Source organism: Staurois parvus, unplaced genomic scaffold (genome assembly GCF_062004578.1).
Source record: "Staurois parvus isolate SC_StPar_1 unplaced genomic scaffold, SC_StPar_1.0 ptg000697l, whole genome shotgun sequence".
Taxonomy (NCBI): Eukaryota; Metazoa; Chordata; class Amphibia; order Anura; family Ranidae; genus Staurois; species Staurois parvus.
The window spans coordinates 1,651,285-1,670,458 of NW_028318493.1; the positions used below are offsets into that span (position 1 = coordinate 1,651,285).

At 43.5% G+C, this 19,174-nt stretch overlaps 1 protein-coding gene across 1 annotated transcript in view; it reads right to left on the reverse strand.

Moving 5' to 3' along the window:
* Positions 1-16,072: 16,072 nt before the first annotated feature.
* The window catches only part of TRUB1 (TruB pseudouridine synthase family member 1), a 36,340-nt gene continuing 33,238 nt past the window's right edge, over positions 16,073-19,174 (reverse strand). The window contains exon 8 of the mRNA XM_089653037.1: positions 16,073-16,749. Coding sequence (XP_089509163.1) covers positions 16,550-16,749 — 200 coding nt within the window. The 3' untranslated portion in view covers positions 16,073-16,549. The remainder of the gene's footprint in view (positions 16,750-19,174) is intronic.

Sequence of the window (19,174 nt, forward strand, 5' to 3'; positions counted from 1 at the left end):
CCACGGCCTACCTGAGTATTGTTCCTGACCATGTCCATCCCTTTATGACTCCTGTGTACCCATCTTCTGGTGGCTACTTCAAGCAGGATAAAGCACCATTTCACAAAACTCAAAAAATTTCAACCTGGTTTATTGAACATGACAATGAGTTCTCTGTACTCCAATGGCTTCCACAGTCACCAGATCTCAAATTCAATAAAGCACCTTTGGGATGTGGTGGAACGGGAGATTCGCATCATGGATGTGCAGCCAACAAATCTGCAGCAACTGCGTGATGATATCATGTCAATATGGACCAAAATCTCTGAGGAATGTTTCCAACTCCTTGTTGAATCTATTCCATGAAGAATTAAGGCAGTTCTGAAGGCAAAAGGGGTCCAACCCGGTAATAGCAAGGCGTACCTAATAAAGTAGCCAGTGAGTGTATAAATCTAGAGACCAGAAATTACATCAGTTAGATACAAAGTAATCATTGGTCATAAATTAATATTACCAACAGAGAGCCAACAACAGATGAAATAAAATGATTCCCAATCAGAGTTCAACTGAATGTCTCCTACTCTGAATGGATCTGAAATACAAAGAACATAAAATAAAATATATATAGTATATAGAATAATTGTTCCTAAATAAGCAAATAAAGATCAAGGTTATGATTGCAACTTTGTGGTAAAAAAGAGTATGCAATGTCATGTATCCAGCATGTCTGTAATATGATCACCGCCTCTCTTAGGTTTAACAACCTGGTCTATAATCATGAATCTCAAAGCTACATCTCTCTGTCCAACATCTAAAAAGTGTCTGGGCACAGAAAGCTCAATCTGCCTAGACCTGATAGAATATCTGTTGTGCGAAATCCTATCTCTAACCTTCTGGGTAGTTTCACCAATATAAAAAAAGATTGCAAGGACACCTAATTCTGTATATTATTATTATTATACAGTATTTATAAAGCGCCAATGGTTCGCTCAGCGCTGTACATTACAAAGGGGGACAGAACATGTGACAGAAAAATACCAATACAATGCAAAACATGAGGGGATCGAGAGCCCTGCTCTTTTGAGCTTACAATCTAGGAGGGAAGATATAGTGGTACAGGAGGAGATAGCTGTGGAGGATGGAGTGGTAGAAAGAGTGGAGGAGGTCGGCAGGTTAGCAGGGGGTGGGGTAGGCTTCCCTGAAGAGATGGGTTTTCAGGGTGTTCCTAAAGGAGAGGAGAGTAGGTGATAATCTGATGGGTTGGGGCAGGGAGTTCCAGAGGATGGGTGACACCCTGGAGAAGTCCTGGAGGCGGGCATGGGAGGAGGAGACCAGGGAACTAGAGAGAAGGAGGTCTTGTGAGGAGCGGAGTGTGCGTGCTGGGCGGTACTTGGATATTAGGTCAGTGATGTAGTTCGGGGCAGTATGGTGGACAGCTTTGTACGTCAGTGTTAGGTTTTCAAATTTGATCCGTTGCGCAATCGGAAGCCAGTGGAGGGATTGGCAAAGGGGGGAGGCGGAGATGGAGCGGTTGGAAAGGTGAATGAGTCTGGCAGCCGTATTCATGATCGACTGAAGCGTATATTGATCTTATTTGTACTTTGACCTGTAAGGTGATGTTTAGGTGTACATTTATTAATCCGTGAAGAGCAGTGATAATAACCCTTTTCACAGATAATCACCGTGATCATTGCCTATACTGTATCTGAACCTTATTCAATCAGCGCAACACACCATAAAATAATATGATAGTGCTTTAAATAGTTGCTGCCAAAACACTGTTAGTGACTTCACGATGAATAACAATATAATTTAGCGCAACAAACTAATATCTCATATAAAAAACAATCAAAAACAATAATTAAAGTCCCATTAAAAAGTCTTATAACACCACTGTGTAATGTGTACACAATAAATCCCTCTTCTTCCATGACAACAGTGCCACCATCATTAAGTGAAAAAATTGCTCAGCTCACTTTATGACCTCATCAATAGGTCACTATATGCTCAACTTATGGACAAGGTGGAAGGAGCCGAGCCCTAGAGTTTTTGAATTGATGACCATCCAGGAGAGCGGGGCTGTGATCCATGTAACGAAAGATACATTATATGCTGGCTTATTTCTTACATCTAGTAAGTGTTTTTAAACTGGGCGCTGATAAATAATTTTATAAATAGAGAGCACTATGGGTTTTTTTTTGTTTTACATAATACATATTATATGAGAGCATCAGCTGGAGGAGTGTATACTGTGGCGATGCTAGGAGGAAGACTACAGAGGGTGTACACCATTAGGTGAAAAACCTGCTCACCTCACCTTATGACCTCATCAGTAGGTCATTGTGCGCTCAACTTATGGAATCACTTGTGTAGACCCTCTGTGGTCTTCCTCCAGCTCCTCTCCCAGCTTCGCTACAGTATACACTCCTCCAGCTGATGCTCTCATATAATATGTCTTATGGAAAACAGAAAAGTGGAACCATAGTGCTCTCTATTTATAAAACGATTTATCAGCTCCCAGTTTAAAAACACTTACTAAATGTAAGAAATAAACCAGCATATAATGAACATTTCGTTACCTGGCTCACCGCTCCGCTCTCCTGGATGGTCATCAATTCAAAAAGTCTAGGGCCCGGCTCCATCCACCTTGTCCATAAGTTGAGTGTATAGTAACCTACTGATGAGGTCATAAAGTGAGGTGAGCAGCTTTTTCTTTTACAATGGAGTTTATTGATAGAGTCAAGTCATCAGATAAATCCAAAGGTAGAAATAACAGCGAAGAGGAAATAAACATACAGTTCCTCTAATTAACATAAAGCATAATAAAGTTACAGAAGCAAACATAAAATGTGATTACAATGTGTAATTAAATGATGAGATACATAACAAAGTGCAGTGTTGAATAGCATGTGAAGGCCTAAGATTCATGAGTTTGAATCCGAAGGCAGGCATGAGAACAGTGTGCAAAGCGTTATGTATAACCCCATAAGAGAAGTGTGGATACACCAATCCTTTGGGCCCAGAATGGGTCCAGTGAATATACAAAACACTTCAGGTACCAAAAAGAAAAATCAAATTCAGCTCAATTACAGAATGAAAAAGAAGATGAGCAGCTTTTTCACCTAATGATGGTGGCACGGCTGGCTTTGGAGAGATTTATTTTATACACATTCCACAGTGGTGTTATAAGAGCCTTTTTGATGGGAGTTTAATTATTGCTTTTGATTGATTTTTATATGAGATATTAGTTTGTTCCACTACACTATATTGCTATTCATTTTGATAACTGCCTATAGTTAGGGGCGTCCCTAGGGTTGGTGTCACCTGGTGCCGGAACACTTGGTGACACCCCCTCTCTCTCTCTCTGCCCTCTTTCTCCCCCCACCTTTCTGCCCTTCCCCCCTCTCTCTGCCCTCTTTTCCCCCCACCTCTCTGCCCTCTTTCTCCCCCCTGTCTCTCTGCCCTCTTTCTCCCCCTCCTCTATCTCTGCCCTCTTTCTTCCCCCCTCTCTCGCTGCCCTCTTTCTCCCCCCCTCTCTCTCTGCCCTCTTTCTCCCCCTCCTCTATCTCTGACCTCTTTCTCTCCCCCCCCTCTCTGCCCTCTTTCTCCCCCCCTCTCTCTGCCCTCTTTCTCCCCCCCTCTCTGCCCTCTTTCTCCCCCTCCTCTATCTCTGCCCTCTTTCCCCCCCCCTCTCTCTCTGCCCTCTTTCTCCCCCTCCTCTATCTCTGACCTCTTTCTCCCCCCCCCTCTCTCTCTGCCCTCTTTCTCCCCCTCCTCTATCTCTGCCCTCTTTCTCCCCCCCTCTCTCTCTGCCCTCTTTCTCCCCCTCCTTTATCTCTGACCTCTTTCTCTCCCCCTCCTTTATCTCTGACCTCTTTCTCTCCCCCTCCTTTATCTCTGACCTCTTTCTCTCCCCCCCCTCTCTGCCCTCTTTCTCCCCCCCTCTCTCTCTGCCCTCTTTCCCCCCCCCTCTCTCTCTGCCCTCTTTCTCCCCCTCCTCTATCTCTGACCTCTTTCTCCCCCCCCTCTCTCTCTCTGCCCTCTTTCTCCCCCCCCCCTCTCTCTGCCCTCTTTCTCCCCCCCCCCTCTCTGCCCTCTTTCTCCCCCCCCCTCTCTCTGCCCTCTTTCTCCCCCCCTCTCTCTCTCTGCCCTCTTCCCCCCGCTCTCTCTCTCTGCCCTCTTCCCCCCGCTCTCTCTCTCTGCCCTCTTCCCCCCGCTCTCTCTCTACCCTCTTCCCCGCGCTCTCTCTCTACCCTCTTTCTCCCCCCTCTCTCTCCCCTCTCGCTCTCCCCCCTACCTACTACACAAAGCTGCAGTGCTGTTACCCGGGTCTGGGGATTACACACTGACCTCCTGAATACTCTGCCCGCCCCTCAAGTTCTCCGACTTCAGCACCCATGGCAGGGATGTGGACCCACCCATGCATAAAAGTGGCCACCCGCCCAAGTCTATAACTGGCTTATGAAGCAAGGACACATAAACAGGCATCACATAGTGAAAAAAAGGGGGAGAGAACAATGTTCTTGGACAACTTGCCAGCCAGCTTGCTAACAACCGAATTAACCTGTCTAACAGTATGCGTTTATAACAGGGGTTTAGTTAGCACACATTTGCAAATACATACGTAAGCCACAGAGCCACGACACGGCACCCTGATCATCTGTGGTCCTAACTCTAAAATTTATGAGTCCCCATAGTAGAGGCACATGCATTTAATGGATAGATCAAGGGCAGGTGGACCTGAGGGAGCCACCCCTCTTAAAGGCAAAGGAGTGCACTGGCCTTTAAGAGGGGTGGCTCCCTCAGGTCCACCTGCCCTTGATCTATCCATTAAATGCATGTGCCTCTACTATGGGGACTCATAAATTTTAGAGTTAGGACCACAGATGATCAGGGTGCCGTGTCGTGGCTCTGTGGCTTACGTATGTATTTGCAAATGTGTGCTAACTAAACCCCTGTTATAAACGCATACTGTTAGACAGGTTAATTCGGTTGTTAGCAAGCTGGCTGGCAAGTTGTCCAAGAACATTGTTCTCTCCCCCTTTTTTTCACTATGTGGACCCACCCCCCTGCTGAAACTCTGAGGAGGAGAGGTGTCCAAAGTGCCTGCCCCACTGCCCATCCCCTCAATGCTTGCTTATTTCAGCAGTGGCACATACAGGGACGGACTGAGCCTCTCATGGGGCCCTGTAGTGACCCCGGGCCCTCGGTCAGTCTGCCCCTGGTGGAGTGGGTCTGGAGTCACCCAGTGCAAAAGGTGTCACCTGGAGAGGCGCGCACCCCCCGCACCTGCCTAGGGATGCCCCTGCCTATAGTATCACTATTTGATCCATGAGCATTAGTAAAGATTACTTATTTACTTTTTCTGGGAAAAAAATGGAAATTTTGGAATTTTACAAATTGAAAGTAATTTTGTTACAGTGGGAATGTAAAATGCAGTGTATATAAAAGTATTATGCCTGAAATATAAGTACAGCTTATTCAGTAAATAAACTAAACTTGCTTTTTAAAATGAACTGTCATCTACTGTATCCCAACAATCCTCCAACTGTAGGAGGTACAAGATGGAATCCACAAGCAAACTAAACTGGAGCCTTTTCCCTGCAGTGCCCCCTAGTGGCAGAGATGAATATTTCTCTTGTCTGAGAACTGCATTGAGATATACAATATTACTTGAATTGTATTCCAGGATTCTCTTGTCTTCAGCTGAGAGGACTGGCAATAATTTAAGACTTTACATATAGGGGCAAAATGTGGTGCAGCTCTGCATAGAAAGCAATCAGCTTCCAGCTTTTTCTTTGTCAAAGCTTTAATGAACAAGCTGAAGTTATAAGCTGATTGGCTATCATGCAAAGTTGCACCAGATTTTGCCCTTTCCAGTAGTAGATCAACCCCAAAGTCTCAGAAATCTTTCATTAAGGTCTTTATGTTATATAGTTTGAATACCATGCCATAGATATATTCTTTATCATTATAAAAGAACATATTCCACACTTCTTTTTTTTATTTTTTCCCGAAAAAAAGTGGCTTTAAAAAAATGGAAAAAAATCCTATTTTTTTCCAGACCTTCACATCTTTAGGTGTGATCCACCCTTCCAAACTTTGTGCATTATGTATATATAGGCAGCACAGTGGCTAAATGGTTAGCATTTCTGCCTGGCAGCACAAGGGTCCCTGGTTTGAATCCCAACCACAGCACCATCTATCTGGAGTTTGCATGTTCTCCCTGTGCTTGCGTGGGTTTCCTCTGGGTACTCCGGTTTCCTCCCACACTCCAAAGACATGCTGGTAGGTTAATTGGCTCCTGTCTAAATTGTCCCTCGTATGTGTATGTATGAATGTAATTAGGGACCTTAGATTGTACACCCCTTGAGGGTTAGGGACTAATGTGAATGTACAAGGCTGTGTAAATTGACAGCGCTATATAAGTACCTGAAATAAATATAGGAGTTGGTGGGACAGCAGGTGGAGTATTTTTTTCTCCATGGAGGAAGCTACAAGGAGGTGGGGTGGTGACATTATGGTCTCCACCCATCCAATCACATAAAGCTTTGCATTGATTGAGAAAAATGCAAGATGTTTTCTAAATGGTGCCCATGCTGAGCAAGCAACCCCTTGTGATAACTATGCAGCAGGGCAGCCGCTCGCACTGGATGCAGAGGATGCTGAGGATCATTGCACCGGTAGTTGCTACAGCGTTTCTCTGCTTCCACACAGATTGGTCAGGTCTGGCTTATGAATACTTAATGCTAGTCCAAGCTGGAATTCAGCTTTAAATCCCCGAAAAGGAGACACTTATTACAAAAAGACATTCCTAACTGTCTGCAACAAAAATGTACTCATTATGTTTGGTTTGTTGGGAACACACCAGGTTGCATGCACGGACTTTCTGTACCCTCCCATTGTTGTGCTGTTCACCTTTCCAAACTTTCTATATAAAGGGAGATAGAGTATTACTTTTTTACAACTTTGAGTAGCAATGTACAGAGTACAATACCCATAGTGGCCATTCCCTGCTCATTATGCAGTTGGTTATGAAGGTCATCCATTCTTTTTAACACTTTCCTTAAAATATAATTTACTTGTAACAATTATTAATCGCAAACTTCATTGGGCAGATGGATCTTTCTCCATCCAAAATGCTTTGTCCGTCGCTCGTTCAGCATCTGTGCCATTGTTGTTTTCTTTCACAACAGCAAACAGAACAAAATATTTGAACATTGTCTGCCAGCTCCTGAGCAGAAGGTCCTGGAGAATGAAATATTTATTGGGATGTTTATGCTCTGACTTTCCTGTAAATCAGGGGAGGAGGGGGGGGGGGCACGTTGGCCAATTTCCACCAATCTCATGGAGCGTTGTCTCTTGTGCTGGCACTGTGATCGCTGATGCTGGCACTACCCTGTGCCCTGCGGACTGCACGCCTTGTGACCAGGACAGGAAGGGCCCTCCAACATTTCGGCTTGTTCTGTTCGGAAACTGTAGAAAAGAGTTTATGATATCACCTAATAATACAGCGAGTGGAGTGAAACCTCGAAATGTTACCAGAAATACCATTCACATTAAAGCGATATTAAACCCAAAAGCAAACATTTCTATTATTGCAGCTTACTAAGTCTTAAATGTGATGGCTGCATTGGTTTTCTTTTTTAGGCTTCCATTTTCATCTGGTGATCTGGCCAGTTACAGAGATGAGGCAACCTATTTAACACTGGTATATGTGCTTACAATGATCAGCTTTTATTTAGTTATGTAAAACTTTTATCCCAAAAGAAAAAAAAAAGTTTGCTCTAGCTGCTTAGTGTTAGCTGGAGTTTGGCTTCAATTTGTTAGTATATTTAAATCTGCTAGTGCATCTAACACTCCCCTCCCTCCAGAATGACAATGCTGCTCTCCAAAGGTACCCCTGTGCTCTTTCATCCAGAGTGGGGACAGTCTCATACAGGAGGTGTGTTACTGGTCTTCACCGGAAGAAAACAGATGGAAAAAAGCCTAAGAAAGGAAAACGAACGCAGCCACCACATCTAAGGATTGGTAAACTACAATACATTACATTTTTTCTTTTGGGTTTAATACTACTTTAAACCAGAGCTCCATCAAAAAATGGAAGCTCCGCTTGTTTCCACCCCCCCCCCCTCCGCTGCCACATTTGGCACTTTTTGGGGGGGGGAGCGGGTACCTGGTTTTGACAAGTGCAAGCTCCATTCGCCTAGGACCCCTCCCCCCCCCCCCCCCACAGTATTCTAGGACACTTCACAGGTCCCCGAAGATTACGGGACCAAACACAAGGTGCAGTGCACATGAGCAGTAGGAAACTGGCTGTGAAACAGCAAGGATTCACTTCCGGTTTTCCTTACTTGCAATGCAATGCTGACCCCGGGAATCTGGAGGCTACTGCAGAACTAGTCCGAGAGACAATAGTACTGGACCCCTGGACAGGTAAGTGTGCTGGGACCTGGAGCTCCTCTTTAACTGTTCCATTGCAGCATATTGATGCATACCTGTTAAAGCACATTATGGCACAGGTTAACATGTGTTATGTTAAGGGTTGAAAAAAAGACACATCCAATCAATAAAAGAAAATGGAAAACCTCCATACACAGAATCCTATACCCATAGTTGATCCAGAGAAAGGCAAAAACAAACCTCTATAAAGTTGAACTTTTCTGAGTGAGTTTTATTTTTTATTGCAAACATTACATTATCTGTCCAATGTAATTGTTGGGATCTCAGAGTTGATGTTTTTGTACATATGCAGAGTGAAAATAAGTTACCTGTAATGAAGTGTGCCCCACCTCTGGCTACTACAGCTTTCATTAAATCCCTTACTTTTATTAAGCCTGCAGTCTCCTCTAGGTACACCCAGTGCAAAGATTTCTAGTTCCAGCTGCAGTGCACGGATCACAGTGGGTTGCTCACTCGGCACCTCCTCTATTGAGAAAATTCCTTATGTTCTTTTTCACAAAATGCAAGGTGTTATGTGAATAGAAGAAATGCAGATGAACATCACAATCTCCCCTCCTCCAATCACACCTTGTACGCTGTAAAAAAGAATGCAAGGATCTTTCTAAATGGAGGATGGGGTACAGCAAGCGGACCATTGTAATCTGCTACCTATAGCTGGAATTACAAGTTCTGATGCTGGTAGGGGACTATGGGCTGAATACCTGTTATTACCTTTACTACCGACCTGTCCCTCTGCAACCTGACTTGATGAACTATGCAAATCTCGACTTACACAGAGAAAGTTGAGTACTGGCCTGCCTTCAGTACTTCCTATTGGTTCTTCTATGTGCTGGGAGACCTCAGTGTCCAATAGGGAGCTGTACCAGCAAATAGTGTTCAGAAAAAAATAAAATTTACATATTAGAGAGTTTCTGAAGATAGTGAGAAGTAGAGTCAGACCTGAGGCTATATGCATTCCATTCCAGCAACTGAGTTTATTAGGTTCATGATATAGCCCAGCTGAAGTCACATAAATAGATATGCAGCTGGATAGACTTTGTGCTAAAACTTTGCCCAATTCCATATTCCTTTCTCCACATTCTGTTAGAGCAGTTGACCAGAGCTGGACCTAGTACACTAAATACTCATTAACTATCACATACCTGGTGAGGGAGGCCAGTGGAGAGAGGGCTTCCCTTGCGGCTAAGTTCCGGACTCCCCTGAGAGTGGGACAGCGGGAGTCTGGCCCAAAGTTGCACAGGTCGCCTTTAGGAGTGCTGGTTGGTGGTCTACTCAGAAGCACAGCTGGTGCACGGAGATTGGTCTGCAGACAGGAGGCGCCTGTGCGTGGTATGCAAGCCCTTCCGGGATTTGGATGTTTACTGGCTAGTCGGTGCAAGCCGACGTCAGGTACCAGGTGGGCAGTCATAGTCAGATGGGATAGCCGAAGTCATTCACAGAGCAGCGAGAGGGAGAGAGTATCCGTAAGCCAAGCCGAGGTCAGAGCAGGGGTAAATCAGAGTAGACATGTCCAGGAGCAAGCCGAGTCGGTAACAGGAAATCACAAGTCAGAACCACAGGAATCAGGAACAGGGCACAGGGAGCTAGAGATCATTCAGCAACCAGGGGAAGTGATGAGCCTCCTTATAAAGACCATCTGGCACCAGACTGAGGCTGATGTGTACTTCTGCGGCCATGCAGAGCATTGGTAGAAACGCCAGATCTTCCAGAACTCCTGCCATGGACAGGACCCTGACAGTAACAGACCAGGTCAGACACACCCCTCCACATCTCAGCAGTATATGTTTATGTGGAGGGGTGTGGCTGTTACTCAGCTCTGCCAGCACATAGCCCTGCAGTGTGAGGTCAGGAAGCAGCATCTTCAAGCAAAAATCAGTCACAAATCATTAAACGTGGGGGTAAAGGAATGGAAAAAAGGACGTTATTGGTCTTTAAGGCAACTATACTAACATACATAGTTTTTTTAAATTAATATTTTTTTTATCAAATAAATTATATCTCACGTTTTAGGATCTTCTGTCCATCAAACTGATTAATGAATAAAAGATTTGAAAAGTCGAGGGATAAATCACTGAATTAGCTGCTTCTTTTTTAATTCACGGTTTACACTCATCCGAGGAGTTACAATGAAGGGACGGGGTGTGCGATTCTTGCATCACTCTCTCCTTTTCCATAATCTGTCTGCTCTGTGGAGATAATGTTGAAGCTCTCGCTCACCCACACCAGGCTGAATGACATTTTTATTGTAATAACAGATAAAATTTATACACAAATCTCAGCAAATCCACCGTTTCCAGCAGTCAATGTGTGGATTTACAGCTAATCTGTCCCTAGCTGCAGTATCAGGGATTAGTACGAGAGCACAGGAGGCACTGCGGTCAGTGTCACAGTGCAAAAGGGCCCTGTGGTCAGTGTCACAGAGCAGGGAGTCCTGCAGTCAGTGTCACAGTGCAAGAAGGGGGAGTATCACAGCATGGCAGGGGAGAGCATCTTGCAATCAGTGTGGCAACGCAGGGGGACCCTACAGCCAGTGTCACAATTTCAGGGGGGTCCTGTTGTCAGTGTCACAATGCACTGGGGCTCTTCAGTCAGTAGCACAATTGCAGGTGAGATCCTGTGGTGGGTGTCACAGTACAGAGGGGCCCTGTGGTCAGTGTCACAGGGCAGGGAGGCCTGCAGTCAGTGTCACTGTGCACTGGGGTCCTGCGGTCAGTCTCACAGTACATTGGGGCCCTGCGGTCAGGGTCACACTGCAGGGGGCCCTGCAGCCACAGTCAAAAGGACAATGCTCTTCATACAACTGTGTCCAGAATTACAACCCAGGAGGAACTGCAGGACAGAACAGGAAAGTCCTTCTTTATGAAAAATTGTATTTCCTGGCTAAACAGAGCTGGTCACGGACAGACATGAAACAATAGCCGACTGTATTCCAGCCTATTAGGGTTGAGTCAGTACCATATACTAGTAGTCTGCAAACTTTGGCCCTTTGCATCACTTTATTTGGCCCTTGGAGCACTATTCCTCCCACTGACACCACAAACGATGCGCCATTCTTTTTTTGCTGACACCAACAGTGGGTCATTATTCTTCCCAATGACACCAACAATGAGGCAAAATTCCTCATATTTACACCAATGATGGGGCACTACTCCTCCCACTAGTTCCAATGATGGGGCATGGGGCACTATTCCTTCCACTAAATCAATGATGGGGTGCTATTCCTCCTACTAAAGCAATGATGGAACTCTATGGGCTTGATTTACTAAAGAAAAACTGGCTGTTCACTTTGCAAAAACAGTTTAATTTTGCATGAGAATGTGCCCCAGAGCTAGATAAATAAAAAAATTTCACTTTGCAAAAAATAACCAATCACATGCTTGCACATGATTGGATGATGGAAGTCAACAGAAACTTCCCTTGCAAAATGCAACTCCCTTTGCAAAGTGAAGTGTCTATTGGCCTTTAATAAATCAACCCCGATTCCTCCCACTAAATCAACAATGGGGCACAATTCCTCCTAGTAAATCAATGATGGGGCACTAATCCTCCCACTAACATCAACAATGGGGCACCGTTCCTTCAAATAAATCAATGATGGGGCACGATTCCTCCCACTAAATCAGCGATGGGGCACCATTTCTCCGTATAAACCAATGATGGGGCACTATTCCTCCCACTAAGTCAGCGATGGGGCACCGTTCCTCCCACTAAACCAATGATGGGGCACTATTCCTCCCACTAAGTCAGCGATGGGGCACCATTCCTCTGTATAAACCAATGATGGGGCACTATTCCTCCCACTAAATCAATGATGGGGCACTATTCCTCCCACTAAATTAATGATGGGGCACCATTCCTCTGTATAAATCAATGATGGGGCACTATTTCCCCCACTAAATTAATGATGGGGCACAATTCCTCTGTATAAATCAATGATGGGGCACTATTCCTCCCACTAAATCAGCGAAGGGGCACCATTCTTCTGTATAAATGAATTATGGGGTACTATTCCTCCCACTAAATCAATGATGGGGCACTATTTCTCCCATTAAATTAATGATGGGGTTCTGTTTCTCCCACAAAATCAGCGATGGGGCACTATTCCTCCCACTAAATCAATGATGGGGCACTAATCCTTCCACTAACATCAACAATGGGGCACTATTTCTCCCACTAAATCAGCGATGGGGCACTATTCCTCCCACTAAATCAATGATGGGGCACTAATCCTTCCACTAACATCAACAATGGGGCACTATTTCTCCCACTAAATCAATGATGGGGCACTATTTCTCCCAATGATGGGGCACTATTTCTCCCACTAAATCAGCAATGGGGCACAGTTCCTCTGAATAAATCAATGACAGGACACTATTCCTCCCACTAAATCAGCAATGGGGCACCATTCCTCCAAATAAATCAATGACGGGGCACTATTCCTCCCACTAAATCAGCGATGGGGCACCATTCTTCCAAATAAATCAATGACAGGGCACTATTCCTCCCACTATTATTATTATTATACTAAATTAATGAGGGGGCACTATTCCTCCCACTAAATTATTGATGGGGCACTTCTCCTCCCACTAAATTAATGACGGGGCACTATTCCTCCCACTAAATCAATGATGGGGCACTATATCCCAACAATGGGGTACTATTCCTCCCACTAATACCAATAAAGGAGCAATCCTACTGACCACAGCCACTATGAAATTTTATTACTCCACAGTCCGGCCCCCCCTAAAGTCTGAAGGGCAGTAAACTGGCCCTTTATTATTATTTTATTTGTTACAAGTACTTATATAGCGCCGTCAGTTTACACAGCGCTTTACATATACATTGTACATTCACATCAGTCCCTAACCCTCAAGGGGCGTACAATCTAAGGTCCCTAACTCACATTCATACATACACATACCAGGGCCAATTTAGACAGGGTCTAATTTACCTACCAGCATGTCTTTGGAGTATTAAGATAGTTTGGGACTCCTGCCATATTCCGTCCTCAGGGACCCCTAACAGTACACGAGTTTCAGTTCATAGACCTACCCAAGAGATGAGTGCTGTTTTCTTATCCTGGTCACATAAAAACAAATTATGTATTATTTAAAAAAATGATTTTAAATGTATTTGTGTTTTTTTGTGATTTCCTCCAAATTATGATTGCAATTGTATTTGAAGTCACAATCTCTAACAAAATAATCATTTTTTTTTTTTTTGCACATTGTAAAAATCAACAAAACAAAGTTGCTCTTTTATTCCACACAAAGTATAAACAGCTCAGTTTGCAGCTTTGAAGGTAGTTCAATATCATTTACAATAGTCAACAAAAAGAAAGACACAAAAATAATGCACAGCTGCTACACCTTATATACAAGTAAATATATTGTTGTACAAACAGTGACTTCAAACATCAAAACACCTATAGAGGAGAAATTTTCCAATGGGAACACTAGTTCTGGCAACCCTAGTGACACACCCTGTTTAGGCTATGGCACAGGAAGTGAAAGGAAATCACCCTAATGGGACACGGATGAAAAAAAAAACTGACAGGGGTTATAACCCTCCCTTAGGCTGGCCATACGCTATACAATTTTCTTGAGATTTTTGGTTTAGATTTAATAGGAGGTCAAACCTAACAACAATTTCAATTGTATCCAATTAGGCAGGCTCTTGCACTACATAGTTGAAGGTAAATCTAACAGAAATTGGGCAGAAATTGGACAGAAAATTGTATAGTGTATGGCCAGCCTGACTCTATCCAAAATGGGAAAAAAAAAGTTTTTCCTTAGTTATACTTTACTGAAAAGGTTATCTATAATACTATAATGGATCCCCCATACCATCTACCACTGAACATTTTACCTCCAGGTCTTCTAATACATGAAATCTGAACTCCGAGATAAGTAAATATTGTCCAAATTACATTCATCATGTGTATTCTTCCTTGAATCCTGCTGTGCTTTGTGTATTTCTGCAAAATCTGTGCAGTAATCCAGTGTGGTAATTTGCTTTCTGTAATAAAGACCGCTCACTGCTGCTCTCTTTTCTTGTACAGGGTGACCGGTCTTGTCTCCGCCCCCTCCTGTAGTTTTCTGCAGGCAGCCTGTATGGGAAGAATTGCTGGGCCCCTCCCACAGCTCTGCTCTCTGCACAGGATATGTTCAGCACAGTGATGATGTTTCAAGGTGATATCTGGGTTTGCAAAGGCACACAAACTGGATTTATATTGTTTGTGGCTTTTTTTTTTTTTTTTAAATTCAAACACTTTAAAATTTTACATTTTTGCACAGCAGCTGAGAAACCAATTTAGAAAACCACTAGACACAGTTTTGCATTTATTATTTTTAACTTGCAATTTTAGAGTGTTTGCATTAAAATCAATACTTTAGTTCTGCTTTAAAGAAGACAATTTTAGTCAAGTAATCCCTTTTATTAAGTGTTTTCCATAAAGGAAAAGCAGATTACTCATCAGCAATACGTGCACTAAGCACACCACGCAGTGTTTCAGACATCCAGCACAGTGTCATGACGTGCAATGCCAGAATTCTCTTTGTCTTCCAGTATAATTCTATGCATTGCTGAGTGCTTATGTTGAAGTTTAATCGGCTTGTACTTTGCACTCTCTGGTGTCGGTGTCTCCCCCATTATCAACATGCTAATGACAGTTATGAATAAAACTTTTCTATTTTTATTGCATACTTTATTTTAGACCCAGTGATGTCATCAATGGGTCTCTAGGGCAGGGGCAGACAGGCTGAGGAGGAAAAGAGTAGATGATGCTGGGCGTCACCCAGACAGGAAATAAGGCATGATGTATCCAGTTTGCTGCAGATTCTAATGCACATTGTGAGAAGCTCACAGTGTGCAATGAAATCAGAGTAAGCAATTTCAGTACCGGAGAGGAGCCGGTACAACTGTGCAGGACTGAAGGGAAGGCTGGAGGTCAGCTTAAAGCGAAGCAAAGCATGGTTGATGGTGCAGAGAGTCCATTATACTACAACAGACCTTCTTTCAGTTTTCTGTCCGTGTTCCTGTGGGCGAGATTTGCCCTCTGTTTGCCCTGAGGGCCAATGTCATGGAGACAGAAAGGGGGGAAAAACCCAACATGTTACAATTGTCACTAGAACAGGAATAGAAAGGAAATCTTCCAATGGGGATACCTGTACCAGTGACAGCTAAGGACTCATTTACACTAGCAGCGTTCTTTGAAGAGCACTGAACAGGCAGTTAGGAGGTGTTGTATTGCCTCTTCACCGCCTGCTTTAACCCCTTGATCCCTGCAGTTGCACAGCAACCCCATTCACTTGTGACAGGGCGTACAATTCTGGCTGCGGCTGCAAAGCATTGCGTCTGCAGCACGTATAAATACCCAGCTGCTGCCTCTGCAGCTTAAGGGGGTAGCAATAAAAGCATGGCTCAAATGTGGGGATTTACCACCCCGTAACCTCATGTGTGAACGAGCTACAAGAGAGGACTACTCATTCTTAGGAGAGATTTACTTCCTGTTGTGTCTCTTGGACAGGAAGTAAAGGGAAATCTACCAGTTGGGGACAGAGGCAGCCAAAAAACAAATACTGACAGATCTAGACCCCCCCTTCCCCAGAAAAAAAGAAAAGGCTACAGATACACTTTAAGCACCACTGGGATAAAATGTATTTTTTTTTCCATAACATTTATTTAGATTTTTGGGTAAAAAGGAAGCCCATGACCATCCATAGTCAAAGGCAATAACATATGAAAAATAGCATCTGCTATGTAAGAAGCAAGCACTAAAACAGTACTATAGGTTACGGTTTGGTGCCAATGATATACTGGTGGCATACCGGGAGTGACTGGCCCCATTCATTGTTCTCTATTCAGGGGTATCCATGTATCATGTAGGGGAAATGTATTTTTATTCATTATGAATGTTTCCTACACTGCCCTGCTGTCCCGATTCCTGAAGCATCAATGTTATCGGTGCTGATGATTCAGCAAACTGATTCCCAGGAAGCCGAGGCTCATGAATCTGCCAGATTGAAATCTCTTCCGAAGGGCTTTTTTTCTATCTTCCTGGAAGTGCAATTCACATGTGGACAGTTTATAAACCGGCCATCCAGCCTCACTCCCTGGCAGGCTCCCGCTCCTCTGTTTTAAGCCGTTTGGCCGCTGGCTCTGCGGTCAGGAGATGGGAATGTTCCTGTAAGGACTGGGCGACCTGTTCGATGCTCCAGCTGTCCTCTCTCAGCGCGTGCTCCTCCAATGTGAAGGGGCCCTGCTTGGTGCGGATCAGTTCCTTCACGTAGGCACAACTTGACAGGGCTGGCAGGGGAAAGAAAAAAAGATGACATGAAAACCACAAACACTGATGCTGTGAAATTATCAACCGCTGAGGATTTAACTCTCATCAGCTGAAAATCATCCCGGCGAGCCGGGAGGGTCTGAACTGGCAGACACGGGGCTTCTCTAATGCGGGATTATAGACTTTCATGGGTGGGGGAAGGTTTATCCGTTTATGCCCAGAGAAGTAGAGGGTGGGTGAGGTTGGAAGAAAAATTCTATTGAGAATCAGAGTTATGCTGGAAAAAGACAAGAAATCCATTGAGTTCAACCAATAAAAAAAAAAAAAAAAAAGAATAAATAAACTGAAAACCTGCTTATACAGAACCCTATACGCATGGTGCATCCAAAGAAAAGCAAAAAAAAAAACAAAAAAAACCCTTATAAAGCATAGTCCAATTTGTTCCAACAGGGAAAATATTCCTTCCTCTAGGGCAGCAAGACATTTCCTGGATCAACAACCTCCGATGTTATTACATATACATGTAATATCCAAATTTAATTCTATGCACTTAGGAATGCATCCAGTTTAAATTAGAAAAAAAACTGAGATGGTTGAACTAGAACTAGTTTCTGGCAAGTCTATTCCCTATTTTCACAGCTCTTACTGTGAAGAAGCCTTTCCATATGCAGACGTTAAACTTCGTTCTTCAAGAGTACCCCCTTGTCCGTTACACTGAGCTTAAAGAATATGTAAACCTTACATTTCATTTTCCTGATATGTGCCTGCTGTACCATGTACTTGTATGAAACATTATCCTGTTCTCTTTGTATTTCTTCCTTTGTGTGAAAATCCCTGGTGTTCCTGTCAGCCCATCTGCTTTGCTATTAAAAGCTGACCACACTAGGGCATGAGAGCCCAGCAAGGTCAGTTTTCTGGCTGTGTTGAGAACTCAGTTTGCTCTCCTCAAATGCAGAGATGTCTGCTTACATGTCCCGTCCCCGTCCCCCCACACAGCCATTCACTGGGAAGACTAGTGTGCTGCTGTTTCTCTTCCCAAGCTCCCAAGCAAAAAAAAAAAAAAACAAAAAAAAAAGAAAAAGAAAAAGGTATTTATGATGTTTTTTATACACAAATGTTTTGCCTTTCATTTCTATTTTAAACTGACTGGGTTGTTTTACAAAGTTTATATATACTTTATAGTGAATTACCTCCAGAATATACTGTGGCTGCAGCCTTTGGGAACTACAAGTCTTAGCCTGCCAGGCTGGGGTTAGACTATTTTGTGCTCCAGATTAGAGTAAAAAAAAAAAAAAAAACTTCCCTGATTTATCGTAGACAGACCCCTACAAGCCTTAAAGTGCACCCAAAGACAAACTATTTTTTATTAGTTTTTTAGGGTTAGAACTTCTGGGTTTTCATTACTGTGTCACCTAAGGGGAGATTCTCCCACTTTATTGTGTTGGACAGAAAATGATGAAAAGCTTAGAATGCAAGAGTTGTCACCAAAAGATGAAGACAGAGGGGAATCTTCCAGCAGGGACCCTTAAGCAGGCCATACATGTCAAATTCCGAATGAATTTTCTTGAGAAAATCAGAAATTTCATGCATTTTGTAATCTGGCGGTGCCACCTTTGATTTTGAAATTCAACCAACCAAGCCTTCAATTTCACCTCATGTTGCTACAGAAAAGAATTTTCGTGGCCAAGAATTTTCTTTTCTTTCCAGGTCACAGCTCATGCTCATTTCTTTTTTGTTTATATTTCCTGCACGATTCTCCCATCATTGATTCAAAATTAGTTCCCTTTTCAAAAAATTTCCAACATGCCAATCACTCAAATTCGATGGTCACATTAAAATCGGCCGTTTCTGTGACCCACTAATGGTGCGAAATTCAAACAAAAATTCTTAGAAGAGATTTTGAATGAAAAATCTTTCGGAATTTGACCCATGTATGGCCAGCTTTAGGCAGATCATAGGCGAAGCAAATTTATTTCCAGCAATCACAGTGTTGACAGGGGAATCGCTCCTACCCCCAACCAGGAGAACACAGTGATTTTTGCTAGCGGCTTTAACAGCCGCTAGCAAAGATGGCATGTAAAATCCGGCAGGCTGATTGTACCAAAATTTATCGATCGATGAACTCGGGTACATTCAGCCTGCCCATACATGGTTCGAATCTCGGGTGGTTCCTGCTGAACTGGCCAAGATTCAAACTGTCTTTGGCCGGCTTTGTTCCAGTGACTTGTTGTTATGTCTTTGGGACAGAAAGTAAAGTGAAATCATTCCGATGGGACATGAACAAAAAAAAAAAAAACTGGAACAGAGGCTTTAACCATTCTCTACTCCATAGAAATAGATAAAGTATAGGCTTTAGTCATACTTTATGGGAACCTATGAAGGCAGAAAAATGGATATGGATATGGATCTGCCTCTGCGTATATGTGAAGAGCTTTAGGGTCAGCA